The sequence below is a fragment of the Ochotona curzoniae genome, unplaced genomic scaffold, assembly GCF_017591425.1.
Source record: "Ochotona curzoniae isolate NIBS_2020 unplaced genomic scaffold, NIBS_Ocur_1.0 contig_3255, whole genome shotgun sequence".
In the NCBI taxonomy this organism is placed as follows: domain Eukaryota; kingdom Metazoa; phylum Chordata; class Mammalia; order Lagomorpha; family Ochotonidae; genus Ochotona; species Ochotona curzoniae.
The window spans coordinates 5,605,808-5,633,684 of record NW_024465777.1 but is presented as its reverse complement, the minus strand read 5'-3'; the positions used below and the strand labels follow the sequence as shown (position 1 = coordinate 5,633,684).

At 50.0% G+C, this 27,877-nt stretch overlaps 1 protein-coding gene across 2 annotated transcripts; it reads left to right on the top strand.

Moving 5' to 3' along the window:
* Window positions 1-11,741: 11,741 nt before the first annotated feature.
* Window positions 11,742-26,878, top strand: RPA2 (replication protein A2). Of its 2 annotated transcripts, XR_005883795.1 has the most exons (10): window positions 11,742-12,001; window positions 12,265-12,371; window positions 14,527-14,628; window positions 16,311-16,424; window positions 18,765-18,839; window positions 19,300-19,416; window positions 22,996-23,103; window positions 23,268-23,362; window positions 25,676-26,041; window positions 26,078-26,878. XR_005883795.1 is itself a non-coding variant. In XM_040979687.1 (9 exons), exons 1-9 carry the CDS (start codon window positions 11,992-11,994, stop codon window positions 25,758-25,760), a joined length of 813 nt encoding a protein of 270 aa, XP_040835621.1. In that variant the 5' UTR covers window positions 11,742-11,991; the 3' UTR covers window positions 25,761-26,878. The 2 variants fall into 2 exon arrangements, 1 of the variants encoding a protein (XP_040835621.1); XM_040979687.1 differs by having other exon boundaries at window positions 25,676-26,878.
* Window positions 26,879-27,877: the final 999 nt, after the last annotated feature.

Below are 27,877 nucleotides of genomic sequence, written 5' to 3'. Positions count from 1 at the left end.
GGTTGCCTGATCAAAACCAGTTTTGCTCGCAGCCCTATGTGCTATACAAATCAATGGGTGCTGTGGCTCAGTCCAACCCAGTCTGCCACAGACATGGCCCTTGCACACGCCAGCGGGAACTGCAGCCTAGTTGGGGTGATGCCTAATAGTCTTCTCCAGGCCCACCCCCACCCCCAGTTCCTGTGTGTACCAGTATGTGCAGCAGACTAGTCCAGTCTGTGCTGTGTCCCATTTGGGCTCTTGTATATACCAATGGATGCTTCAGTTTAGCTCAGCCCACCATGACCCAGTCCACATGTATGCCAACTTGTAATGTTGCCTTGTTCAGCCTGGCCCACCTCCAGCCTTGGCTCACACACTCCAGCAGGAGCTGCAACCCAGCAGAGGAGTGCCCACATTTTTCCTACTAGGCCCAGTCACAGTCCTGGATCTTGCAATTGCTTGTGATACAGCAGCAAAATCCAGTCAATTGACTCTTATCCTGGCCCTTATATGTGTCAGTGGATGCAGCGACCTGGCCTAGCCTGGCCCTCCCTCAAACTCAACTCAAATACAGACCAACAATTATTGTTGCTCTGCCCAGTTGGTGTGTCCCCAGTCCCAACTTTCATGCTCACCAGTGGGAGCAGTGGCCTGGCAGGACAGCCACTGCAGCCATGCCATCAGGTTCACTCCTGGCCTGGCATCATGTCAGTGGGTACTGTTGCCCAGTCTGGCATGGCCCATCTCACCTCAGCATTCAACAGCAGGTGCTCCAATCTGGCTCCTCCCAGCCTGCCCCAGGCCCAGTACATACTGGAGGTGCTGCAGCCCAGCCCAGTCCACAGCTCCACCCCCCGCAAATCTAAGCCCTAATGTGAAATGGCCAGTATTGCATTCCAGCTGGCCTGGCCTGCACCCTGTCCTGACTCTCACACCTGCCAATTGGTGTCTCAGACTGGCCCAGCCCTGATGTCCCCAGACCTGGCCCATATGTATGTCTGGCCTGGTCTGGCCTTGAATGGACAGGTTCTGCAGCTTGTCCTGGCCTGAATTGCTCCCAGCCTCAGTTCTCTCACTCACCAGCCAGGGCTATAGCTTGACAGGAGAGTTCCCCAATCTCCCCTATCAGACCAAATCCCATTTATGGATCTCATACACATCGATAGGTATTTGGCTTAGCCTGACTTGACCGTCCTCTAGTCTCAACCTTCACCAACCAGTATAGCAGCCTTGCCAGACCAGTCCACATCCATTCTGGCTCTCACTGGTGGGTGCTACAGCCCAGCTCTGCCTGGCTCACCCCAAGATCTATCTCTCAGGTGAATCAGCAGATGCCGCAACCTAACCCATCCCACACTTGCTCCGGCTCTCATGAGCGACAGCAGGTGCTGGAGCCTTGTCCAGTCTGGAACATCCCCAGACGCAGTCTACACCCATGCTGAGGGATGCTGAAGCCATGTCCAGCCAGGTCTGCCCCCTTTCCCAGCCTGGCATTTACCAGTGGGAACTGTAGCCAGCAAGGGAGTACCTTTAGCTCTCCTATCAGGCCCACTCCCAGCCACAGATCTTGTGTGTGCCAATGATTGCTCCAGCCCAGGTTAGCATGCCCTACCCTCTGTCCAGATCCTTGCAGTTAGATGGTACAGCCTTACCTGGCTGGGCCCACCCCCAGTCCCAATTCTTGCTGGTGGCTGCTGCAGCCTAGCTCTATCCAGCCTGCCCTTTCCCCCTGTTCTTATACAAACTGGAAGGTGTGATAGCCTACCCAGGCATAGCCCACATCCCATCCTGGCTCCTGTGCATGGCACTGTGCTGTGGTTTGGCCCAGTTCTGCCCCTAGTCCACTCCCCAAGCCAGCCCACACACCTGCTAACAAGTGGGGCAGCCCTGCCTGGCCCACACCCAGCCCTGATTCACATGCTCACCAATGGGAGCTACAGCTCACCAGGGGAATTTCCGAAGTTCTCCCACCAAACCCACTCCCAGACCCAGATCTCACACATGCCAGCAGGTTCTAGGCCCTTACCCAGTATGGTCCACTCCTTAGTCTCAGCCTTCATGTGTGCTGGTGGGTGTTGCAGTCTGACCCACCCCACCCCCAATTTTTTAGTGCACCTGTGGGTGTTACAGCCTGGACTAGCCCAGCTTGGTCCTAACCCCTGTTCCCACAGGTGTCAGTGAGTTCCGTGGTCATGCCTACCTCAGTCCATCACCACCCTGAGCCCTCAAGCAAACCAGGATGTATTGCAGTCTCACAGGAGTGAGCTCACAAATCCCCCACAGAATCTGCCCCCAAACCCAGTTCTTTCTCATTCTGGTTAGTGTCATGGCCCAGCCTAAATGTGGTCCATCCCCTGTCCTGACACTTACTGGTGGGTATTGTGGTCTAGCCCTGCCAAGCAGGCCCTCCAACTCTAGCTTTCAAGTGAACTGGTGGGTAGTTCACAACTAGCCTAGCTCAGGTCTCCCATTTGGGCGTGTGCATTGGTCTAACCCAGAGAGGTTCTCTGGTTTCCCTCCTCCAAATCACCTGGTCTAAGGGCCCTTGATCTGTGCAAGTGCAGTAAGCTGGTTGGTGGAAGTCCCTGAGAAGTCATCTCTCATCTGTAATGTCAGCAGTGTCCCCTCCCACACGTTTCCATACCCTCTTCCCTGAGCAATCCACAGGCCCCATGCGTGAGCATGCAGGTCCCTGGGCCTGTTCTTACGGCAGTGTGCCATGCTGGCTGGTGCTTTGTCTGCCTGTCTAGGGCCTACACATGCTTGTCGGTGTGTCCCCAGACCCTATCTGCCAGCATACCAATCTACCCACCCCCCCCCACATATTAAAAAAAAAAAAAAGGATAGGCAACTACAACTACAGACTTAACCAGACCCAAAGTGCCTGCCAACTATTAACTGCTTTTTCTCCAGCAGTATAACACTTGCCTAGGTACGAAGCAACCTAGGCAGCTGCCCACAGCTGGGGAGAGTTGCCTCATTATGCTTGTGTGAAGTCTGATATTTGCCTTAGATCATTCGGTGGAAATAACTGCTTCACTGATGAAGCAGTTGGCTTAGCCCGAGCTACTCCTATTTCACATTTCAAAATGGAGTCACTCTGGTCCACCTGTCTGTGTTCCATACATGCAGCCATTGCCTGCTGTTTCCCAATTGCATTAGCAGGGAGCTAGAATGAAGACAGCACTTGCTAGGGGAGGCAGGGGGTCCCCATCAGTGACCCTCCCCTGGGATTTCACATTTCAAAACCAACCTGGCTTTTTGGAGACCTTGCACCTTGACCCCCACCTGGCTCGTGTGTTGAATCACAGTGTAACACAAACATTACAGCCTGTGTGTGCCTGTGATGTGGAAAAGCTGAGTGAGCTCCTTTTCCTTATCTGTGAATTGGGAGCGACACTCTTGCCTGTCTCATTTGGTTGTCATAAACACTAAATGGGACCCGGCGCGGTGGCGCAAGTGGTTAAGGTCCTCGCCTTGCACGCCCGGGATCCCATATGGGCGCCGGTTCTAATCCCAGCAGCCCTGCTTCCCATCCAGCTCCCTGCTTGTGGCCTGAAAAAGCAGTTGAGGATGGCCCAAAGCTTTGGGACCCTGCACCCGCACGTGCGGGAGACCCGGAAGAGGCTCCTGGCTTCGGATCGGCATAGCATCTGCCATTGCGCTCACTTGGGGAGTGAATCATTGGACGGAAGATCTTCCTCTCTGTCTCTCCTCTCTGTATATCTGCCTTTCCAATAAAAAATAATAAAAATGAATCTTTAAAAAAAAAAAACACTAAATGGACAAGGCTGGAGCTTTTTAAGATTTATTTATTTAGCCATGCTGCAAGGGCAAAGAAAGCAGTCTCACCCTGATGGGGTTGACCGCAGCCCAAGCTGAGCATCCCCTAAGTGGGAAATCCAAAATGCCCCCAGTGCCAAGCACCAACATGATACCCCAGATGAGAGATCCACACCAGGAAACTTTAGTCTCATGCACAAGATTTATTAGAATATTGTGTGAGATTTCTTCAACGTGTGAATAGAAGATGTACAGGGAACAGAAATGAATTAGTATTTAGATCTGGTTTCCTCCCCAAGATTTTTTTTAAACATTTATTTATTTTTATTAGAAAGGTAAATCAGATTTATAGAGACAAGGAGAGACAGAGCAAAAAATCTTCCATCCACTGGTTCACTCCCCAGATGGCTGCAATTACCAGAGCTGAGCCCATTTGGAGCCAGGAGCCTCTTGCACTTCTCCCACACAAGTACAGGGTTCCAAGGCTTTGGGCCATCCTCTGCTGCTTTCCCAGGCCACAAGCAGGGAGCTGCATGGCAAGTGCAGCAACCACATGGAATGGGGCACACACAGGTGGCAGCCTCATATAGTAACGCCATCACCCAGGCCCTAGTGACTACTCCACTTCTAATCCAGCTCCTGTTAATATGACTGGGAAGGCAATAGAGGATGGCCCAAGTGCTTGGGTCCCTGCCACCCATGGGAGAGACCCAGACATGCTTCCCAGCTCTGGCTTCAACCTGACCCAGCCCTGGTTTTGGGAGCCTTTTGGAAGAGTGAATCAGCAGATAGAAGACCTGTCCTTCTCTCCATCTATCTTTTCCCCAATCTCTGTCTGTCTCTCTAATTGTCTCAAATAGATAGATAAATCGTTCTTTAACTAAATCCTTTTTTATAGTGCCATTCTTGCATTTTAAAAGATTTATTTATTTTTATTGGAAAGGCAGATATACAGAGAGGAGAGACCAAGAGGAAGATCTTCCGTCTGATGGTTCAATCCCCAAGTGACCACAACAGCCGGAGCTGAGCCAATCCAAAGCCAGGAGCCAGGAGCTCTCCAGGTCTCCCACATGGGCACAAAATCCCAAGGCTTTGGGCCATCCTCAACTGCTTTCTTGGGCCACAAGCAGGGAGCTGGACGGGAAGTGGGGCTGTCAGGATTAGAACCGGGCCCACATGGGATCCCGGCACGTTCAAGGTGAGGACTTTAACCACTACGCTATGCTACCAGGCCCTAAAGTGCCATTCTAATTACAGTTATTGGAATAAATTGAATCTGTGAAAAACCATGAGTTCATGACACATCATACAGAAAATTCCAGAGATGAAGAACACAAAAAGTAACTGAAACAAACACACAAGTGACTCTAAAGTCACTTTATGTTTTTTAACTTAATTTGATGCTGGCACACACAAAAGATAGGTCCAGAAGGCCTGTCTGGTGAACTCAAACATAGTACCTAACAGTTAGTGTCAGTGAAGGGGGTGGGCCATGTCCAATTGGCCATGACACTAACTGGTATATGAGAGAACCAGTCTAGGGGCAGATTCTGTGGGGATTTGTGGGCTCACCCCTGTGGACAGCAGTGCCCACTCAAGGGCTGGGGTTGGTGATGGGCTAAGTTAGGCATGACCACAGAACTCACTGACACTTGTGGGAACGGGGGTTGGGAGCAGGCTGGGCTATTCCAGGCTGTAACACCTACAGGTACAGATCATTCATCTACTAGTTCATTCCCCACATGGCTGCAATGGCTAGAGCTGAGAAGATCTGAAACCAGGAGCCAGGAGCTTCTTCCGGTCTCCCAGAGGCATCTCCATATGGGATGCAGGCACTTGCGGGTCATAGGATTAGCTGACAGAGCTGGTGTGATGGGCCTTAAGTAAATCTTTTAAAAAACAAAAGGCCCAGCGCAGTAGCCTAGTGCCTAAAGTCCTCGCATTGCACATGCCAGGATCCTATATGGGCGCTGGTCCTAATCCCAGCAGCCCTGCTTCCCATCCAGCTCCTGCCTGTGGCCTGGGAAAGCAGTCGAGGATGGCCCAAAACCTTGGCACTCTGCACCTGCGTGGAAGACCTGGAGGAAGTTCCTGGCTCCTGGTTTCAGATTGGCTCAGCTCTGGCCGTTGCGATCACTTGAGGAGTGAATCATCAGACGGAAGATCTTCCTCTTGGTCTCTTCTCTCTGTACATCTGACTTTGCAGTAAAAATAACTAAATATTTTAAAAAGAAACAAAAAGGACAAATATTGTGTTTTCAAAAAGAGTGTTTTTATTTCCAAGTCAGGCAGAGGTCTTTCCTCATTGGCTCACTCCCTGTGGGAGCCCTGCATGGAGCCAGCGGCACGTCAAGGGGCAATCAGCACAGCACACTGCATTTGCTTGGTAAGTGTGATCACAGCAGACCTGACTTCAAGTTCAGGAAGTTCCCACTGTCCTCCCTGAACAGAGTCATTCCAGGAATACCATGTGTGCGCACAAGCTTTACGGGCATGAGTCTTATGAGGGCTGTACTTGATCGAGGAAGCATCTTGGATGCTGTAAAGATCTGTCTAATCATTAACACCTGCTTGGTCATCCTTGTCCTGTAACAACCACAATAAACGCAGCACTGATCTGCGGAGGCGTCTTCTTGCAGGAAGTCCCTCCCCAGCTGCCCTTCAAAACATTTTTCCTGAGTAAAGCCTGTTTCTTTATGACTTTGAGTCAACCCACCTGGCCTGAACCATCTATAGCCACTTCCCTAGGGTCTCCCATGCGGGTGCAGGGTATGCCTTAGCCATTGGCCATCATGGCGAGTGGAGCTAGGAGTGGAACTCAGGCACTCTAATGTGGGGTGTGGGCATCCCAAGCAAGGTCCTACCCGCTGGCCAGGCACCTGTCCCTAACTGTTATTTGGGTCCACTTCTCTGAGATACCCAGAGCACAATGCAGAGACAGAATACATAAATACGTGTTGGGCACCAGAGAGTGGGAGCAGGAGGTAGTAGCTAAGGGGCACAAAGATTCTGTCAGGGGAGGCAAAAAGTTCTGAAAGTGGAAGTTAATGACAGGTGTACTGAATGCCATTGAACTGCACACCCGCAATGATTAGTATATTCAAAGTGTACTTTAGCACAAGTTTAAAGAGATGATGTGACACAGCTCCATCTGCTGTGTATTGTGTATCATGTGCCAGATATGTGCCTCAGCATGCTGAGTGCTTAAGGTGCAATACTGTCCAATGCTTTTTGTTTTATTTGAAAAACTGAGTGATGGAGTAAGAGTGGGAGAGTGATACCTCCAGCTTCCAGTTCATTCCCCAGATGACAGCAGCCGGGTGACCGGCTGTTTCAGCATGACCCCCTCTCCCAGTGCTGTTGGTCAATCATTTTGACTGCCAAGATCACTTCACAAATGTTTTCATCAGAACTTTTGAGTCACTGAGGAATTATCATTTTGATTTGATTTTGTGGCCATTTTTCTATAATTACACTGCTTAACCACTTCAAATTTCCCTCATTTTTAATTTTCTGAGATTGTTTCATTTTGTAGGTGGATTCATTCTTTCCTAGAAAAGCTTTGCCAGGAGGGTCTGATTCAGCATTGCCATCCGCTCCAGACAAGTCTTGCTGAGCGTTCACTTCTGCTGCTGGCGTTTCACAGGCGCTCATTTCTGTTTCTATCACGTACAGGTTGTTTGCATTGAGGGAGTTTCTAGCTTCCAATGTTATACAAACATGTAATCTTCCGTTTTTTTTTTTCTTTTTGGTTTAACATAATTTTACTGAGTACAATCTGGGTCCTTTTCAGTTTTATATTGTACTAATTATTTCTTTTTTATTATTGGAAAGTCAGATACACAAAGAGGAGGAGAGACAGAGAGGAAGGTCTTCCATCTGCTGATTCACTCCCCAAACAGACAGAGCTGCACCAATCCGAAGCCAGGAGCTAGGAGCCTCTTTGGGTCTCCCATGCGGGTACAGGGTGCCAAGGTTTTGGGCCATCCTCCTCTGCTTTTCCAGGCCACAAGCAGGAAGCTGGTTGGGAAGTGGAGCAGCCAGAACATGAACAAGCAAGGCAGAGGATTAGCTAATCAAGTCATCATGTCAGGCCCCAATATTTGTCCTTCTGTGACCGTCTTATTTCAGTTGCCATGAATTTTTGTTTAGCAATAGCCCATTGCATGTCTATACCACACTTCCTTTCGTTTTGCATTTTATTTTCCACAGCTGTAGGCAACTACCTAGGTTGCCTTATACTCAGGCAACTGTTCCACTCTTGGGAAAAAAACAGCAAATAGCTGGTGAGCTTTCAGGGCCTAGTTAACGGAAAATTTGTGTTGACTACACCAGTGTGACAGCATAGTTGCTTATTCTTTCGGAACATACCACCCTGGACCCCAGGTTAGCGGGCTACAGATGACCCGGGGAAGAGGGCCTGGAGACACATTGGAGTGGGAGCAGCTGAGAGCCTGTTTGACAGGCAAGGAATGATTTCTGGGATCTTCTACTGACCAAGCTACTGCTCTCACAGGTAGACAGGAGAGCTAAGACTGAGTGGTTTAGATGGGGGAAACTGGAAGCCATGTCTGGGTCAGGCCAAGCACCCACCCATTTGGGAGACCTGGGCTGGGCTAACTATCATCAACCACCACCTGATGGCCCTCCCAAAAGCTGGAGCTGGGGCTTATGCCTGGTTGGGCCAGGCTGCAATACCCACCTGTGACTGCTGGAACAAGGGGTTGGCCATGCTTGGCTGGGCTGCAGCACCCACCAAAATTCAAGAAAACTGGTTCTGGGGACACATTTTGTAGCAGAACCGTGGCCTCACTGCTGTGGGACTGCAGCACCCACTGTTTAATGCAGAGCTGTGGTCAATACCAGGCCAAGCCAGGATAGACAGACCACAGAATTCACCTGATAGTAACCCACCTGACACTGTAAAGTCTGGGGCTGGGAGAAGCCCATGTGGGACCATGTTGTAGCAGTCACCATCACATGTGAGGGGCAGGACTGAGGGCAAACTGTACCAAGCAGGGACACTTCTCCCGCTGGAGCACATGAGATCTGGAGCTGGGAGCATGCCTGTTAGGAGAACTTAGGGGGCCCCTGCTAGGCCATAGCGCCCTCTGGGAAACTCAGGACTCAGAGTTGGGGGCAACCAAGCCAGGCAAAGCTGTGGTACTCATTAGCATTTGTGTGAGCCAGGTCTGGGGATAGGCAAGGCTGGGCCAGGCCTCAGCACCTTCTGGCACACATGAGAGCCAGGACACAGTGTGGCCTACACCCAGCTAAGATAGGCTACAACACCTGCCAGTGAGAGCTGAGACTGTGGGTAGGCTTCACCAGGTTGGGCGAATGCACCCATCAGTATGTGCAAGACCTGGGACTAGAAATGGGCCTGGTAAGGGAACTCTGTCCCTGCAGGACTGAATCTCCTACTGGGGAATACAAGAGCCAAGACTGTGGCAGATCAGTTTGAGCAAGGCTGTGGCACCCATTGGCATGTTGTGTGGGCAAGAGCCAAAATGGGTGCAAGCCAGTCAGGCTAGGCTGCAATACCTGCCAGTGAGTGCCAGGACTGGGAGTGAGCTATGTTAGGCTGGGATGAGATCTGTTGTTGGTAGTAAGCTTCACAGGGAAACTTGGGAAACTCCCCTGTTAGGCATAATACCCACTGGCTAGACCAGGTTGAGCTGCAGCACACACTGACACATGTGTAAGCTGGGTGAGAGGGCAAGCTGGGCAGGGTCAATCCACAGGACACACTAGTAAAGGTGTTATACTGTGGTGTCCAGAATTTCATGAAGCAGAAGCCCCAGGAAGACAGTAACTTGGTGGCTTTTGTCACTGCTGTACTCCTAACTGTTCAGCCTATCACAAAGCAAACATTTAAACTGGATAAATACGAGATGTGGTCCAACCCTGGAGTGCATGCATGGAGTGCTAAGCCTCCTCAGTGGCTGATGCCTGTGCAGGGGACAGCATGTCCAGATCCACATTAGAAACCTAATGGCCAGCTCAGCTAGACCAGCAGGGACTTCAACTGCCTTGGCACTGAAGGGCAGAATAGGTTAGATAATTCTCCTGGCCAAGCTTTGCAGCATGTTCCTGAGTCTATGGATGTACTAGAGTGGATACTGTCAACCAACAGACAATAGACCAATAGACTTTGTCAGTCCTGGAGCAATGAAACTGGTTATCTCGGGGCTACCATAATCACTCAGTAACACCCTCCGAACATTCTTTCCCACATCAAGGGTGTCACCAAATGAGTATCCCCCATCCCTGGGTGCTGTTGTAGTTTCACAGCAAGGAGAGGTTCTCTCCTTCTCCTCCCCTGTGGACACAGGAGAAAAAAAAAAAGGTTGAAACATATGTCCCACTCATCTTCCTCCATACCAGGCCCTCCCACCCTAATCAGAGGCCCACATGGGCATGTCTCCCTCTCAACTATGTAAACAGTACTGAAAATAAAATTTAAACATAAATAAATAAGATTCATTTTTATACAGAGAGAAGGAGAAAGAGAAAGCAAGAGAGATCTTTCATCCACTGGTTCACTCCTCAAATGGTCACCATGACCAAAACTAAGACTAACCCAAAGCCAGAGCTTCTTCTGGGTCTCCCACAAGAGAGTAGGGTCCCAAGGCCATCCTCTACTGTTTTCCCAGGCCACAAGCAAGGAGCCAGATTAGGAAGTGGAGCAGTGGGGGACTCAAGCCAGTGCCCATATGGGATGCTGGCACTAGTAGGTGGAGGATTAGCCACTCTGCCACTGCCCTGGTCCCATATAGTACACTTTGTTTCTTGATTCACCTGCCCACAGAAATCTTTTGACTATGACTAACACTGCTGTGAATACAGCCGTGCAAATATCTGTGTCTCCACTGAACCACAATGTTCACCCCTCTACATTTTATATTCTTGCCAGACCCTACTAATTTGAGTTTGAGACCTAACTCTAGAATTTTTAGGAAGGTCTACAAAACTAGAGAAAACAAGCCTTTGTGGGTCTCAAAGGCGTCCCACCATGTAGCCCCCCTGGGCCTCACCAGTGAAATAGAGACCACAATGGCGCCCCCAACTCTGAGAGCTGTCAAGTGCAAAATGCTTAGGCAGTGCCTGTGGTTTTAGAAAACTAATCACTCCATCTTATTTCCTGTGGAGTCCTAGTGGCTGGCCCAGAACTCACAACAAAGAAAGCATCTATCTATATCTATATTTTTAAAAATAAATTTAAAAAGGTCTGGTGAAGGAACCAGGAAGTCACTGTCATAACACTCCCCATAGGAGAGTAACAGGAACATGATTAATTTTCGAGGTTACTGGGGGTTATACCCATATGGGGGTCTGGTGCAAGGAGAGGTAGCACCTTTAGGCATCGTAGTTTCTTTATGTACGGGACAATCAGGGTGGGCACCTTCTGAAGACTTCTAAAAAAAAAAAAAAACAAAATAAAATAAAGCAGGCAGGCCCACGAGGAGCTGTGAGGTAAGAACTGCGCCCGCCCGAGGAGGCACAAACGCCAGCCACAGACACTCTAGCTGTTTAAGGCGTTACCCGATAGGTCGTGACTTGAGCAGGAGTTTGGCGGGAACCGAAGGAACCCCAACAAAGGAAGTGACGTAAAGAGCAGCTCCCTGGACGGAAGGGGAAAGAAAATCCCTAAGGGAGTGTTATGAGAGTCTTTTTTTTTTTTTAAGTATCTGAGAGGCAGCGAACAACAGAAACAAAGAAAAAGCTCTTGCCTCCAAGAAAGCCGGGAACCGAAAACACGCCATCCCGCTTTCCCTGGTTTTTCGGACTTGGCCGGCCCCTGGTGGGCGCAGGAAGCTGGCTCGGGAGCGGAGGCCCGGAGGCGCTGATTTGCTAGGAAGGCCTTCCAACCGCCTAACCGCTACTTCGAACGCCGGTTCCCATTGGTTGTCTCTCGGAGCCACGGTCCTATCAGAGGATTTTTGCCCTTACTACAGATGGCGGTGACGGCTTCCGGCGCAGCTGGGAGGGTTAAGTGCGTTTTCCGAGGCCAGGCCTGAGAGGACGGGAAAAAAACGTGAGGCCCGTGGCTGTTGATTGGCTGCAGCGAGAAGCGGATGGACGTTGACTGGCTCCGGCGTTCGCGGGAAGAAGTTTGTGGCGCCAGAGCAAAGTGGACACCGGCAACACGGTTCTGAGGGAGGTGCTGCGAGCCGGTTCGACCAGAACTTTCGGAGACTCGTTCGCAAAGGGATTGTGACCAAGATGTGGAATAGTAAGGCTGGGTGGCGCAGCGTAGCGGGGCACGGACGCGCGGTCAGCGAGAGGGGCGCGTGCGGGGTGTCGGGGCTGGGGTGCAGGGGGCCTAGGTGCCGGGCGAGGGCCCAGGGCAGCGATCGGGACTGGGGGTGCGGGAGGCCAGGCGAAGGCCTCGGGGCGCGAGCGAGGATCGGGGTGTAGTGGCGGGGATACGAGGCGCCGAGCGAGGGCCGGGCCGGCGGCTCAGGTGCTCGCGCCCCGGTCGTTGTTCCCTGCCAGATTCCTACGACAGCTTCAGCAATTCCAGCTACGGAGGAACCGCCAGCTACACACAGTCGCCGGGCGGCTTCGGGTCGCCCACGGCCTCGCAGGCCGAGAAGAAATCGGTAGGTTGAAGGGGGCTGCTGTAGTTCTGTCCTGGAGCCCCTAGGTGGTCCCTGAGAGAAAACAGGAGCCCAGAGAGAAGGATGTCTCGTGTGAACTGATCAGAAAGTTGTTACTATCCGTGGCTCTCCTGATTTGATGCTGCAGTTTCAAAGGTGAAGTCTTTGGGGATACGCGTATTTTCTTAGCTTTCTTGGTTACCAGCTTTGCCTGCCTTCAGTGCGGCGAATGCATGGCTTGCGTGATTGCTGTTGAGATTTAACGTGCACAAAGCACCTGACTGTAGCCGCTTTGCGCAAACAAGTGTGAATTACAGTGGGTTACAAGTAGCGCAGCTGGACACACCTGCGTCCCATATCAGAGTGCTAGTTCAAGTCCTGGCTGATCCATTTCAGATCCAGCTTCCTGCTAATGCATCCTAGAGGCAGCAGAGTGTGACCCAAGAGCTTGGGTTCCTGCCACCTGTATGGGAGACCCCAGTGGAGTTCCTGACCCCTGGCTTTAGCCGGTGTTAGATTTACTGACCACCTAAGAAAATACCAGCCGAGTGCAAACAGGAGAAGTCCGTTCCTGGCCCTTTCCTAGCACGGCAGAAGAAAGGGCTGTGAGTAGGAAAGAGTGAACTGCATACAGTGAAAACAGAGGTTTTATACAACACAGCTTGAGCCCTAATAATGTAACGAATGTTGACCCAAGTCCATCACTGATCTGTTCATGGCCTTGGCTCTGGCTGAGGTCCACCCCCTTCCTGTAGCTGTGGTAACCATCAGCCAGCTCAGCCAGGCTGTTGGAACCATATGGGCAATAGCAGGGGTCCAAATACATGAGCCAGTCGTTGGCTGCTTTTCCAGATGCGTTAGCAGGGAGCAGGATCCGAAGTGGAGCAGCTGGGACTGGAGCCGTCACTCCCTTAGGGGAGGCTCCTGTCAGAGTGGTGGAAGCTGCTGCTGCACAGTGGCCACCCCAGGAGTCTAATTTGGGGTGTAGTGTGCTTTTTCTTTCCCTGTGCATATGGCTAGCCTGGGAGTATACCTAGCCCTCTGCCCAGCGCTCACTCCCTACTCAGGGTTTTTTCATTGTCAAAATCCTGTGTCAGAGTCCAGCCCTGGCACACTGTCTAAGTTGGCAGGACATTTTTCCAGCGTTGTCAGGCTGCTTTGAGTGTCCTCGCTGGACACTTTTTTTCTTTTTTAATATATTTTGACAATCTTTACATAGTTAATTAGGATAAAAAGGGTCAAGGGCTACAGGAAAGTGGGTAAGACTACTATTATTTTTTCCAAATTGTTTCCTTCATGTGCTGGACACTCTTATACATACCGCATTCTGTCCCTTCTCGTTAAGAGGTCAGCTGTGGGCAGGCCCCTAACTCATTAGCCTCAGGAGTTTCCTCTGATTGTCAGACATCTGTCATGAAAGAAAACTGTACTGTTATCTTTCTGCCAAGTTTTCTTAGGAGATCTAAACCAACTTCAACGTCCTGTTGCCACTGGCCTTTCTCAAAGTCCTTGCCCAGTACCATCTCCTCAGTGACCTGGACAGCCAGCCTGCACCTCAGGGCTGGGCCTCCTGCTAACGGTCTGTTCTGATAGCAGTTCCTTGCTGTATGCCCCTCGGACCTCACCTGGGTGAATCCTTAGTGCAGCTCCAACTTGGCTGTTCAGCAGAGGCTTTGAGGTCAGAAAAGCCTAGATTTGGCATTTAGTAGCCGTGGGATCTCAGTGAGGCAGGACATTGGGGTTCATTCTGATGAATCAGTGTTCCAGAGCAGACATTGATGTAGCAGTTCCAGTGACTGGGGCTCCTACATTCCTCCTCGAAGCACCTGTTTTAAGTCTTGACTCTGCTACTTCTGAATCAGCTTCCTGCTGATACACACGCTGGAAGCAGCAGATAATGGTGCAAATGCTTGGGCACCTGCCATCTTGACAGCAACCTGGGTTGAGGTTCTGGCTGCTGCCATTGGCCGGGACACACCCTGGTTACTCCTAGGGGACCGACCAGTGGTTAGAAAACCTTGCTGCTGCTTCTCCCTTCCCAATGCATTGAAAATAAATTATTTGAATTTTTAAAGGTAAATTGAATGTTTCAGTATCCTTAATGGACTTGGCTTGTATGAAAGGTGTGGTTGCTGTTCTTCATTGCATTGCTTTTCAGAGAGCCCGGGCCCAGCACATCGTACCCTGTACCATATCACAGCTGCTGTCAGCCACGCTGATGGATGAAGTGTTTAGGATTGGGAATGTAGAGATTTCACAGGTATGTGAAGAGTTTGTATAGGGGTCAATCATACAAATAATGAAGCAACACTTCTTTTTTGTTTTGTTTTAATAATTTATTATATTTCTGATGATGATTACCTAGTTGAAAGGAATGCATGCCCATGTGGACCACCAATTGAGAATGAGGAGGGTCGAGTAATGGGAGAAAGTGGTTGGGACAACTGCCTCCAGTCTCTTTTTTTCTTCTGGTGTCCGAGGAAAGTAGGGAGAGAAAGGGAGAAAGCTACTCCCAGCAACCCAGCCCATCAGTACCCAGGGATGGGGGAAGGCCACCCACTGTCATCCCAGGGTCCATAGTGTAGAGCATGTTCTGCGGATACTGCTTAAGTGGTTTTGATAGTTCTGAGATGCTGTTGATTTCATTTGTCCAAGGTTAAGGAAATCCCTTCAAAGTGCACTGACTGATATAACCCACCTTAGAATCTCAACTAGAGATGTTTGTCCCAGAGAGCTGTCCAATTTGTTCTGCCCTCCGTGGTACTTGACATCCTCTGCCAGCCTCAACTGCTTGTCATGTCCTCCACGAGCATTTGGGCATGCTGTCCTCCACACAGGCCTCAGCAGCTGTGGAGACCCAGTTCTGATTCATGTACTCCACAGTAAGACCACATATTCTGTGATTTTCACCATGGTTCCCGTCCTGAGTCCAGTGATCAGTTGGGGGGACCTGGGATCTCAAAGAAATCTCACCAGAGGTGACCCCAGATCTGACTCCTATATGTGCAGGCCAGTTCAGGGTCCAGCTCAATCTGTCACCCACATCGTCCTATATACACACTGGTGGTTGCAGTTACCTGGTCAGTTCTGTCTGCAGTCCCATCTCATACAAAAACCAATGGCCCAGGTTAACCCTGCCTGCCACATGCTTAGCCCTCACGTATACCACCAGGAACTGCAGCCTATTTGGAATGACCCCCAGAACCCCCCACTAGGCCTGCCCCCAACCTGGTTCCTGTGCTTGCCAATATGTGCAGCAGACTATCCAGTCTGCCCCATATCTAGTTTAGCTCTTGTACACATCAGTGAGTATTAGAGCTTTGCTCAACCCGACCAACCGTGCTATCCAGCCCACACTTATGCCAGCAGGTGCTGCCGTTTTCTAACCACGCCCACCCCTAGACCTGGTTCTCATGCTCACCAGTGGGAGCTGTAGCCCATCAGAGAGGTACCCACCGTTTCCCTACTAGGCTCTCACCCAGCCCCAGATCTTGCACTTACCAGGTGGTTCTACAGTCTAGTCTAATAGGATTTGCCCCAAGTCCCACCATTTGCCACCTGATGCTGCAGCAAGGCATAGCCAGCCTGCATTTACTCTGGTTCATCCATGCACCAATAGATACGGTCACTTAGTCCAGCCTGGCTCTCCCCCTAACCCAGCTCACATACAAGCCAGTGGATGTTGTAACCTTACCCAGCCTGGTCTGTCCCAGTCCCAGCTCTCGTGCTCAGCAGGAGGAGGTCACCCAGCAGGAAAACCCCTGCAGCTCCTCTGCTGGGCTTGTCCCCACATCCTGGGTCTTACAAGTGCTAGCAGAGGTTACAGCCCAGACTTGGATGCCTTGCCTTAACTTGGCATCTTCCAAGGCTTAGTTTTAAATTCCTGTTATGTTGCCTTGGTTTCTGGGAGTACCAAGCATGTTCTGTATATTCCTAACCTAGGTCACCATCGTGGGGATTATCAAACATGCAGAGAAGGCACCGACCAACATTGTTTACAAGATAGATGACATGACCGCTGCACCCATGGATGTCCGTCAGTGGGTCGACACAGATGTAAGTGACCATTTCTGAGCCGGGGTGGGATTGATTTGGGACTTTGAAGAAAATAGACACTTCTAGTCTGATTTTTTTTTAAGCCTTTTATAAAAAACAATACATAAGCTAGGACATCAAAGGCAGAAACCCTACTAGGAAATGTTAATAATGTTAACAGATTTTTTTTTTTTTTAAGATTTATTTATTTTTCCTGGAAAGGCAGATTTACAGAGAGGAGAGTCAGAACAGTCTTATCTGCTGGTTCACTCCCCAAGTGGCCACAATGACCAGAACTTAGCCAATCCAAAAGCCAGGAGATTTCTGGGTTTCCCACAGGGATGCAGGGTCCCAAGGCTTTGAGCCATCCTCTGCTGCTTTTCCAGGCCACAATCAGTGAACTGGATGGAAAGTGAAGCAGCTGGAACACAAACCGATGCATATGGGATCTCAGCACATGCCAGGAGGGGCCACTGCACCGGGCCCTAATAGATTTGATTTTACATGAGTTTAAAAACCTTCTTAGCTCCCCAGAATAACAAAAGTAATGTCAGTAATGTAGTTGGTTCAGCCTGAGTTAACACTGTTCATATGAAAGGGAAAATATTTACAGCATATGACAAACATTTCAAATTTCAGCCAAGTGCCAAAATAAATAAGTAAATAAACACTAACTAAAGCAAACACAGACATACACATTAAGATTTCTGCAGTGACCAAGGCAGCATGAAACCAGGGTTTGGAGAGGAGGTGACACCTAATGAGAAAAGAAGCAGATACAAGCAATTTTTGAAAGCAGCTGGCCAGAGGTTTCTTGAAGAGAGGAACAATTCAGGGCCTGTCACAGTGGCTTGTGTTCATCTGGGGATCCCGATTTCATATCAGCCTTACTCACCTGTGGGTTTTCGGTTTGCTGTCATCACTGTCCCAGCCAGGAGGTCCTGAGGCGGATTAACACATGCTCAGAGGAGGTGAGCACAACACATGGCCCATTACCTTAGACACGTGTGCTGCCCGAGACCCCGGCCTTGCCAGCCACAGGCCTTGTGCTCAGACGCCTGGCCCATCTCAGTCCTTCTCTGGCTGCTGCTGATTTGCCCTAGTGACTTCCAATCTGTCTTAGGAGCAACACCTGCCTCTGACAACTTCGGCTTTTGTGGCCTGCTTCCTTGTGTGTAGAAGGTCCTAACAGAGTTTCATTCTCCGAACGCTCACTTTCTGCTGGTAGCCTTTTCTTTATTTGAAAGGCAGAGCCGCAGAGACAAGGAGTGGGAGAGTGGCCTTCCATCCAGTGACTCACTCTCCAGAGACCTGAAGCTGCCGGTCTCAGCGCCGGTCCGAAGCCAGCAGCCAGGCAATCCCTCCAGGTCTCCCATCTGGGTACAGGGGCTCAGTCATTTGAGCCGTGTTCTGCTGCTCATCCATATGCATTAATAGGGAGCTAGATCGGACATGGAGCAACCGAGACTCTAGCCAGTGCTCAGATGAGATCTTGGTGTTGCAGACTGCAGCCTGACCTGATGCACCACAGTGCTGACACTGTGATGCCATTTTTTATTTATTATATTGTCAAAAAAAAAAAAAGACACTTAGTAGGCACCTGCTGTTCTACGAATGATTCCCAAGTCTTTGCCTTAGGAGAAATACCATCCTGCCTTGATGATATAAGCAAAAATAGATATGCTATTTCTCAAAAATCATCCTGTATCAAAATTATTAATAAAAACGATGATCCAGCAACTTCTAGAGATTTACATTAAGCATGTGATAAAGACATGTTCAAGGATTCAGTTACAAGAATCTTGGTAATGAGCAGTTCTGGTGCTGTGGCTTAGCCGGTAAAGCCACTGTCTGCAGCACTGGTGTCCTAAATGATTGTCAATCAAATCCCAGCTGCTCCACGTAGACCTAACTACCTGCTGATTGCCTGGGAAAGCAGCAGGAGGTGGCCCAAGTACTTGGTCCTCTGCACCCCACCCGGAAGCAGCTTCTGGCTTCAGCTGGCCCAGCCCTGGCCTTTGTGACCATTTGGGGGATTAAACCAACAGGTGAAAGATACCTCTCTGTAATTCTGCTTTCCAAATAAATGAATCTTTTTTAACTACTTATGTAAAAGAAGAAAAATTTGGAGTGTCACAATTGTTTGCTTTTTACAAAAGATACACATGACGTACAAATGGGGATTTGTTTTAAGAAATTTTTTTTTACATCTCTAAAATGAGGCAAACTGGTTAATGCTGTATTTGAGTCCTTTGGCTCCTTTGTAACTTTCTCACTCTGTACATAATTTGGAGGTGTTAAAGAGGCTTCCTTTGAATGGTAGCACCGTGACATGTGACGTGTTTGTGTTGCATTTGTTAGGATGCCAGCAGTGAGAACACCGTGGTTCCTCCAGAAACGTACGTGAAAGTGGCTGGCCACCTGAGGTCCTTCCAGGTAGGGGTACATCGATCACGTGGCATGTGCACTGGATTTTCATGAAGTGACTCCTGGATTCATGTCTGGGTTTCAGATATTAAATACTTAATTTTCCATTTTTAATGGGAAATTATTTCATTATTTTCTTCAAAAGGAAACAACTGCTGATTAATATAAGTGTTAGGATGGTGGGGAGTTGCATTTATGTGGCATCCATAGGAGTAGTTTGAGTAGAAGGGAGAATTCTGGACTTGGGCTCAGGATACCATGTGGTTGTATGACCTTGGACAAATTGTGACCATCTCTGAGCTAGTGTTTTCCTTCATTATTTACCATATTTGGATCAACCTGAATGAAAATGTAACATTATCCCCAAACCGGCAAAATACCATAACCAAGCAAAGAGCCACAGTGTTTGATCTGAAGTTGCCTTGAGCATGCTTAGCCTCAGTTCTCATTTTTCTCTATTTCTTAACAGAACAAGAAGAGCCTGGTAGCCTTTAAGATCATGCCCCTGGAAGACATGAATGAGTTCACCACGCACATTCTTGAGGTGGTGAACGCACACATGATGCTCAACAAGTCAACCAGCCAGGTGAGCGTGCTCCTCGGGGTGGGGTCAGAGGCCGTGCTCTCACAGGGTGAGGCTGAGCCGCACGAGCAGCGGCACTCGGGCCTCGTCTCCCTGAGCTTGACTGTTGAATTTTATTCCAGATGAAGTGTGCGCGTTTCCTTGAGTCACAGGTCCTCTCTTGCCGTTGGCTCGGGTGGCTAGGGCTTGGGACGACCTTCAGGTGCAGGCAGGTGGCTGCAGGCTGACCTACGTGCTCTGGGTCGTTGATATGTTCAGAGAAGAGCCACAAGGGGGGTGCTTTTTCACTGCTTTCCTTCCAACCTACAGGTGGCCCAGGAGCAGTCACTATTTTTTCTCCCTGGAATTGTATTTCCTGACTCTGTGGTATTTTCTGTTGTGGCAGTTGCCATTAGCAGGTGCACCTAGGACCGCAGAGGGGGTTGGTTCTGTGACAGTGCCGTCTCCTCACCTGTGCCAAGCACATTTAAGCATTACAGATTGGGAGATGACCCGTGTTCCTGCATTTGAAAATATGAATCAAGTCTACCCTGACACTCTCTGTTCCTGTCCTGTGGGATACAGCAGTGAGCGTGGTGCTGTCCTTCAGAGGACCAGGCAGTAAATGAGAACACGCATGTGATTCTCAGTGGGCAGGGTCCCTGAAGTAAAGTAGACATGGCAGAGGGGTGGTGGGAACGGGGGTGGTTCAGCTTTAGGCCTGGTGTGGCACAACGGGTTAAACTGTCAGCACGCCAGCATCCTGTATCAGATCTCCTATTCAAGTCCTGCCTGCTGCTAATGTTCCTGGTAAGGCAGCAGGTGGTGGCCCAAGTACTTGGGCTCCTGTAGCCCCCACAGGAGACCTAGGTGGAGTTCTGGGCTCCTGGCTTCAGCCCGGCCCACCCCTGACCATTGCAGCCATTTGAAGAGTGAATCAGCAGATAAAAGATCTCTTTCATTCTCTGTAATTCTTCCTTTCAAATAAATGGAATGTTTTTTAAATAATAATAAGGGATGAAGAAAAGGGAGGATTCAAACACAACTTGTAGGTTTGGGGCTGGAGTGACTAGGTAAATCCATCAGATTTGCAGGGGAGAATGCACAGTTCTGTCCTGGACCTGTTGAGTAGGAGGCGCCAATCATGTAGCCAGGAAAGCAGCTGAAATATGTAAGCCTGGATTTGGGGGAGAGCCGGGCTGGAGAGAAAAGAGTAGGGGTCACCATGCATGAGAAATGACTGAGGGTAAAGTCATGCAGGCGTCAGAGGGCAGAGACTGCTACTTTTTTTATTCTTCCAAGACAAAATGCATTTTTTTCAAAAAAGATCTATTTATTTTACTTGAAAGAGTAACAACAAGAGTGGGGAGAAACAGATCTTCGTTCTGCTGGTTCACTCCCCAGGTGACCACTATTCCAGAACTGGGTGGATCTGAAATTGGGAGTCGGGAACTTCTTCCAGGTGTCTCACATGGGTTCATGGGCCCAAGGCCTCAGGGCATCCTCCACTGTTTTCCCAGGACACAGGCAGGGAGCTGAATAGGAAGTGGAGCATCCAGGACATGAACCCGTGTCCGTATTTGATCCTGATGCCCACATGGGATGCAGGTGCCACTGCGCATCCCCAGAAAGCATTTCCTTGTTGCTTGTTAAATGGGTCTCCTGGCTGGCTAGCACTTCTGCTGAGCTTCTCAGGCACTCTGCTATTTGCTGTGGGTTCCTAATGTCCCTATCATCTCATTTTTTTAAAAAGATTTATTTATTTATTATTGGAAAGGCAGGTATACAGAGAGGAGGAGAGGCAGAGAGAAAGCTCTTCTGTCCTCTGATTCACTCCCCAAGAAGCTGCAATGGCCTGAGCTGAGCTGATCCAAATCCAGGAGATAGGAGCCTCTTCCAGGTCTTTCACGTGGGTGAAGGGTCCCAAGGCTTTGGCCCATCCTCGACTGCTTTCCCACGGAGCTGGCTGGAAAGTAGAGCAGCTGAGATGAGAACTGGTGCCCATGTGGAATCCCAGCAGTTGCAAGGTGAGAACTGTGACCACTAGGCTACCACGCCGAACACTGTCATTTTTATTTGCTCACTACACAGTGTGATAGGGTAAACATTGACAGCCTAGACTGTCCACCAAACACTTGTGACACGCAGGGCCTGTGGGTCGTGAGGCACATAGAACAGTGCATCAGGTGCTGTAATAGGGAATGGGCCAAGGACTGAGAGCCAGGAAGGAAGTGGACAACTGACTGGGCTTGAGGAGTGTCAGCAAAGACCTGACAAAGAACTTGGAAGGATAGGAGAGGGGAGATCATGACCCAGCAGGGACCCATGTTGGGAGCAGAGGTGTATTCGAGAGCGGCAAGTCAGGTGAGGCCAGGGTGAAACGTGTGAGAAGTCACTGGAGTCCAGGTTGGACTGCCGGTTGGACGAGTCTTGAGTTGCTTGATGGTGGTTGAGAAGAGGATGCGATCACAGAAAGTGGAGCATAGCAGTGAAGGCGGGGCTCTGACTGGCCTACCCGACCAGAGCCTGAGGTGCCAGTCAGGAGGAGCAGAACTGGCTTCAGTCATAGGTCTTGGTGACAGATTGTAGGAGGTGAGCCACAGGTGCCTGCAGACTGTTGCATTGGGGATCAGGGTTACTCACAGACATGATGGAACAGGGAGCAGGTTGGGAAGGAAAGTCATGGGTCTGACTTGATGCGCAGTGCCTCAGCTGCCCGGGTGGAGGTAGCTAGCTGCCGGCTGGCAATGAGGACTTGGAGCCTGGCAGGAAGCAGGGGTGATGTTAAATGGAGGAACTGTCACCTTTCAAGAGACAGTGGAGGGGACCCGGAGGGCTCCCGAGAGGGTGTGAACAGCAGGGTGCTGGGGAAAGGTGTGGGTCATTGCAGAAGAGGCCGCTGGTGACAGGAGAAAAGAGTTTCAGAAGCAGGTTTCAGGGAGTTCGAGTGCGGGCGCATGGCTGAGGAGAAGGGAAACAAGATCACTTTCAGACTGCTTTTCAGGAATGCCGTGTTTTCAAAACAAAACAAAAGGAAAGAGGACCTTGGGGATAATGTGCTCTTGGCTCCCGCTGCAGGGTTTCGTGTGTGGTCAGTCGGTGTACGCTGAGGGCTGGCCCCAGGTGCTGGGACAACAGCCTGCTCTCACTGATCCGCTCTGCAGAGGATTGCAAAACACTCCCCAGACAGGGGCCGACCCTCCCAGTGTCAGCAGTTGTTATAGGCAAACTGCCCCAATTGCTGCTTGTTAGCTGCTTATTACAAGTTATTTGAAACAGCAAAAACTGGAGCTGACAATGGTAGCTCAAAGCCTAATCCTCCACCTGCAAACACCAGCATTCCATTTGGGCACCAGTTCGTGTGTTGGCTGCTCCACTTCTATCCAGCTCCTTGCTTATGGCCTAGGAAAACAGCAGGAAGGCGGCCCAGTTCCTTAGGCCCTGCATCCACATGGGAGACCTGGAAGAAACTTCATCACTTCAGATTGGCTAAGTTCTGGCCATTGCAGCCATTTGGAGAGTAAACCAGTGCATGAAAAAAGAACAAAGCCCGTGTTTAGCTTGACATCTCTTCTAATGCTGTGAACTTACTCTTTAACTCAGCCCCCCGCAGGGAGAGCCTCTTTCGGCAATCCAGGAATGAATGAAGTGGGAAACTTCGGTGGGAACAGCTTCATGCCAGCAAATGGTCTCACTGCGGCCCAGAACCAGGTAAGCTGCACCTGCCCGGCTCCGGGAACAGAACCACAGTCAGCGCTAAATGTGCCGAAGGCTGTGTCGGGTCTGGCTCACTGCTTCCTTCCCAAGGGACTAAGTGTCAGGAAGGGAGGCTTACTGAAGTGTTTGCTGAAGTGATTTTGATTTGAATCTTGCAGGTGCTGAATTTGATTAAGGCTTGCCCAAGACCTGAAGGATTAAACTTCCATGATCTCAAAAACCAGCTCCATCACATGACTGTGGCCTCAATCAAGTGAGTATTTGGTTTCTGTGAGCTGGGATTTCAGGATTGTAAATCCATTTCACCTACCTACCAGGGTCTCCTAGTGTGGAAAAGCAGCATCTGGGCCTGGCATGATGACTCAGTGGCTAAATTCTCACCTTGTAAGTGCCAGGATCCCATATGGGTCCCAGTTACTCCACTTCACATCCAGCTCCCTGATTGTGGCCTGGGAGAGCAGTCAAGGATGGCCCAAAGCCTTGGGACCCTGCACCCACGTGGGAGACCCAGAGGAGGCTCCTGGCTCCTGGCTCCTGGCTTCGAATTGGATCAGCTCTGGCCATAAAAAAAGATTAAACCAACCATAATAAGATATCGTTTTTTTTTTTTTTAAAGAAAAAAAAAGTGGTGTCTGACGCAGCGGCTCAGCCTGCACTTGGGACACTCACATCACGTAGTAGAGTCTCTGCATTCAAATCCCAGCTGCACCTCCTATCCAGCTTCCTGCTGTGTCACTTCCTCTAGTAGCTGGGCCCCTGCCACCTGTGGGGGAAACCAGTGAAGTCCATCACTCCAGGCTTTGGCTTGCCCATTCCTGCCTGTTGCAAGCATTTGAGGAATAAACCAGCAATTGGAAGATTCTCTGCTTTTCAAATAATATTTAAAAATAAAAATACAACACAGCACAACTGTTTGCTGCAACTTCTCTGACAGAAGGGAAGTTGTTCAGCCACGAACATGTGAAAAGACAAAGACGGTATTGCTTGTCATGTCAGCCACTCATTTGCTCACTCAACCAGGTACTAAGGTCCACTGTGTATGAGGGATGTGATTCTGAGCCAACAGTGGCTCAGTACCTCCTGGGATTTAATGGAGGAGTGAGGGCCGCAGCCCATGGTCCTCTAGTGTCCCCTCGTGGACATGAGTGTGGTAGGCTGTCAGGACCTGAAGCCGTCTGGCACCTGCCAGCACCCTGGTCCACTCTAAATGGGCAGTTGCCCGATTCCAGTGGAATGAACCAAACTCAGTGTCCCCGCACCTGGGTAGTTGTTTGTTGCTGTCAACCAGTTAATGTTCTAGGCCCAAATAAGAAAACTGGTTCAGCTGTAATGCCATTTTCTGTCCTGCAAAATGAGAGCAGGATGTGACAATGAAGTATAGCGCATTGTAAGTGCTCTGTCAGTCGTGGCTGTTATTCAGAATGGCATTGCTATTGTCATCCACCCTGACAGTCTTGTGGATTTGAGAGGTCATCCTGCTTCTGGAAAGATCACTCCTTTCTGCAATTTTATTGCATGGAGAAAAAGCAGAAAAAAAAAAAAAGTTCAACAGGGAGCAGAGACTTTAATGTTCATTTATTTTTATCCACATGAAAAGTAGGACAGACAGAAACAAAGATATTATCTGTGTGTTAGTTCACTCCCCAAATGCCTGCAACAACTAGAGCTGGGCCAGAACAAAGCCGGAATCTGAGACTCCGTCTGGGGGTACCTTGGGTGGCAGAGACCCAAGCATGGCAGCCATCATGCGCTGCCTGCCAGGATGCATCAGCAGGAAGCTGGTACAGAGCAAAAGCACTAGGACTTGAACCGCAACACCTGCCCATGCCTAGTGGGGTAAATCAGCACTAGTGATGTCAGCATCCCATGTGAGATCACCTGTTTGCATCCCAGTTGCACCACTTCCAATCCACCTCCCTGCCGGTGCACCTGGGAGGGCAGCAGAGGATGGTTCAAATACCTGGGTCCCTGCCACCCATGTGGGAAATCATAGCAGGGTTCTGGGGTCAGCCCTAGCTTGTGCAAGCATTGAGGAATGGGACAGCATAAAGAGGAGCTATATCTCGTTGTCTGTTGCTCCGCCTATCAAAGAAAGAAAAGAAAATCTTAGATAAGACCCCTTCTGGATCTGCCACGTGGGTGTCAGGCCCAAGGACTTGGCCCATCTTCCGTTGTATTCCCAGGCACATCAGCAGGGAGCTGGATCAGAAGTGGAACAGCTGCAGCTCAGACCTTCTCTCCACAGTTGTCCCAATACAGTTGTTTGTTCCAGGTTCCCGTGGACAGACTGGGCCACAGTTTGAGATCCTGGATTCACTTTGCTTAGGCCAGTATTTGAGTGAGGCCCTATTTTCTTTCCATACCTTGGGAGAGCAAACCAAGGCAGCTGTAGTAAGCAGTGTCTTGGTGGATAGCCTGGGCTTGGCAGCTGCTCCTGCAGGAGCCTTCTGCTAGTCTGTGGCTGCGACAGGGTGGAGGTTAAGTCAAGGCTGCATAACTGGCCACAGCCAAAAGGTGAGTTTCTTCTGCATTTATTTGAAAAGGATACTTTTTCTTTGCTTTCTAGGCAAGCTGTGGATTTTCTTAGCAACGAGGGACACATCTATTCTACTGTAGATGACGATCATTTTAAATCAACAGATGCTGAATAACTGGATCTCAGCAAGTACCAAGACGCTTGCCAGCCAGTCCTAGTTTTGTCTTCTGTGGTCTCCAACTGTGTACATTTGGTCAGGTGACATCTAGGATGTAGAGTGTCAGCTAGGGACCTGGTGGGACACAGTGCTCTTCTAATTTTGTTTTTGTGTTTTTGGTGATCAAAGGGAGACGGACAATTGACAGGGATGTGACCAGGGTGGGATTCCTTGAAGAATTTTGAGAAAGCTCCTTCCAGCAAGAGGATGGAGGGACCTGGAAGGGGGATGCCTCCAGGCCTGCTTCAGGGACCCCCACGGGGAGTGAGGCTCCTTGAGATGCCTGCATGAACAGTAGCGCTTAGGGCTTTGTGTTTCTGGCCTGTGTCCTGTGAAAGGAGGCGGGCAGCGCTGGACTCTGCAGCTGCGGCCCAGCCAAGAATCCCAGTGACCTGGGCTGGGTCTGCGTCCCTGAGGGTGCGTAGCATTACTTTCACAATTGCACTTTCCTTGATCTTTGCTGCCAAAAAGTGGGCTTGTGTGATCAGGGGAGTGGTGATCTCGAGGGGCAGCAAGGAGGGAATGCTGTCGTGCTTGGTACAAAGCAAGGGCTTTCATGTGTTTAATAAAACAGTCCTGTTGTTGCAGTAACTGGAGACTTGGCGCTTCTGGCCTTGAGCCCTTGTCATGAGCAGCAGTGCAGCACAGTGCACCAGGCATTGGGTTCTGCTCTCTCTGTCTTTGGTTCGAATGCTGAATGGCCTGGGCTCACCCCCGGAGCCTGTATCATCGCTTGTGGGGCCTCTGGCCATGCCAGTATCCCGTGCCAGAGCACTGACTTCATTACCAGCTGCTTCTGATCCAGTTCCCTGCTGATGTGCCTGGCAAAGCAGCAAAAGAAAGGAAACCCACAAAAGGATTATCTCGTGGGTATGTTGTAAAGCCTGAGTAACTGCCTGTTGAGGTGTGTGAAGCGTCTGGCACGGTCTCGAGCGGGGCTTCCAAGATGGACCTGACCATTGCCCTTCAAAGTGCCAGCACATGACCCAACTGGGCATCTTCCACTCAGCCTCAGGGTGAGACTTGCCCAAGGCCCAGGCTAATTTTGCCCCTCTGGGTCATTTCTCACTTTGTAGCAGATGACACCATTTAGATTTCTAGACAGCTCTTGGTTGAATGAAACCCGATTTCGAGATAAAGTCCATGAGGTGTAACATGCAAATCGATAGTCTGCTGGAACTGTCCACGCCACCAAGAGCTGGGCGGAGCTGGCTTCAAAACACGCCGCTGTTCTTGCGAGCAAAATCTGGCTGCTTCCTATGCAGGTTGTGGCAGATGTTCAAACTCAGCATGGCCGTTCTTGTTTAGTTCCTCAAAGTAAGAACAGTGGCTGGAAATGGTTTCTTAAAAATCATACGTGTTTGAATTTGCAATGCATGATGGGAGCTTGTGTAAATGGCGGACTTGTCTTTCTAGCTAGCAGTTTAGTGCTCTCCGGGAGATGGGGGCAGGCTGTCTGCAGTGGTTCTGGGGGGAGGCCTTAATAGCATCAGATGATGACTTAGCGATTAGAGGTTGTATACTGTGCCTTACTGCAGAAGTAGTGATGTGTTGTGCAACCTGTTGGTCGGGTCTTAGGAAGAGGAAGTGCAGAGATGGGCGCCACAGAACTTGCTGCCAGGCAACGCTGAACCCTCTGCCATGTGTGAGGCCTCCAGCAGCTGGGGGCAGGCAGGCCACCCCTCAACAGGATGAAGTTCCAGCCTTCATCAAGATTCCACTCAGCTCAGACGGTGGCAAGACCTTGCAGCCTGGATATCTGCGGTCCCTGGCCATGTGCAGGGTCCTCGGGGCACATCGTTGGAACAGCAACACAGAATGTCGCCGTCCAGCAATGGGTCTGGCCTACTTCAGGGACACCCATGGGGAGTGAGGCTCCTTGGGAACTAACTGGGCTCCCAGAGACCAAGGCCCATGAGAGTGTCTGTGTGGGTCACAGATCTGTAAAAATGCACCTGAAGAAAATTCCAAAGTTACCCATAAAAGAGAACCTTTGTCCCAGTTTACATTCGCTGGGGTAGCAGTCATTTCCCTCTGTCCCTTTACTCATGGTATTGCACATTCAGAAATAGAAA

Coding starts and splice junctions, on each gene's coding strand:
- RPA2 (XM_040979687.1), top strand. Junction 12,372..14,526: donor CGCAGGCCGAGAAGAAATCG/GTAGGTTGAAGG, acceptor ATTGCTTTTCAG/AGAGCCCGGGCCCAGCACAT. Junction 19,417..22,995: donor TCAACAAGTCAACCAGCCAG/GTGAGCGTGCTC, acceptor TCTTTAACTCAG/CCCCCCGCAGGGAGAGCCTC.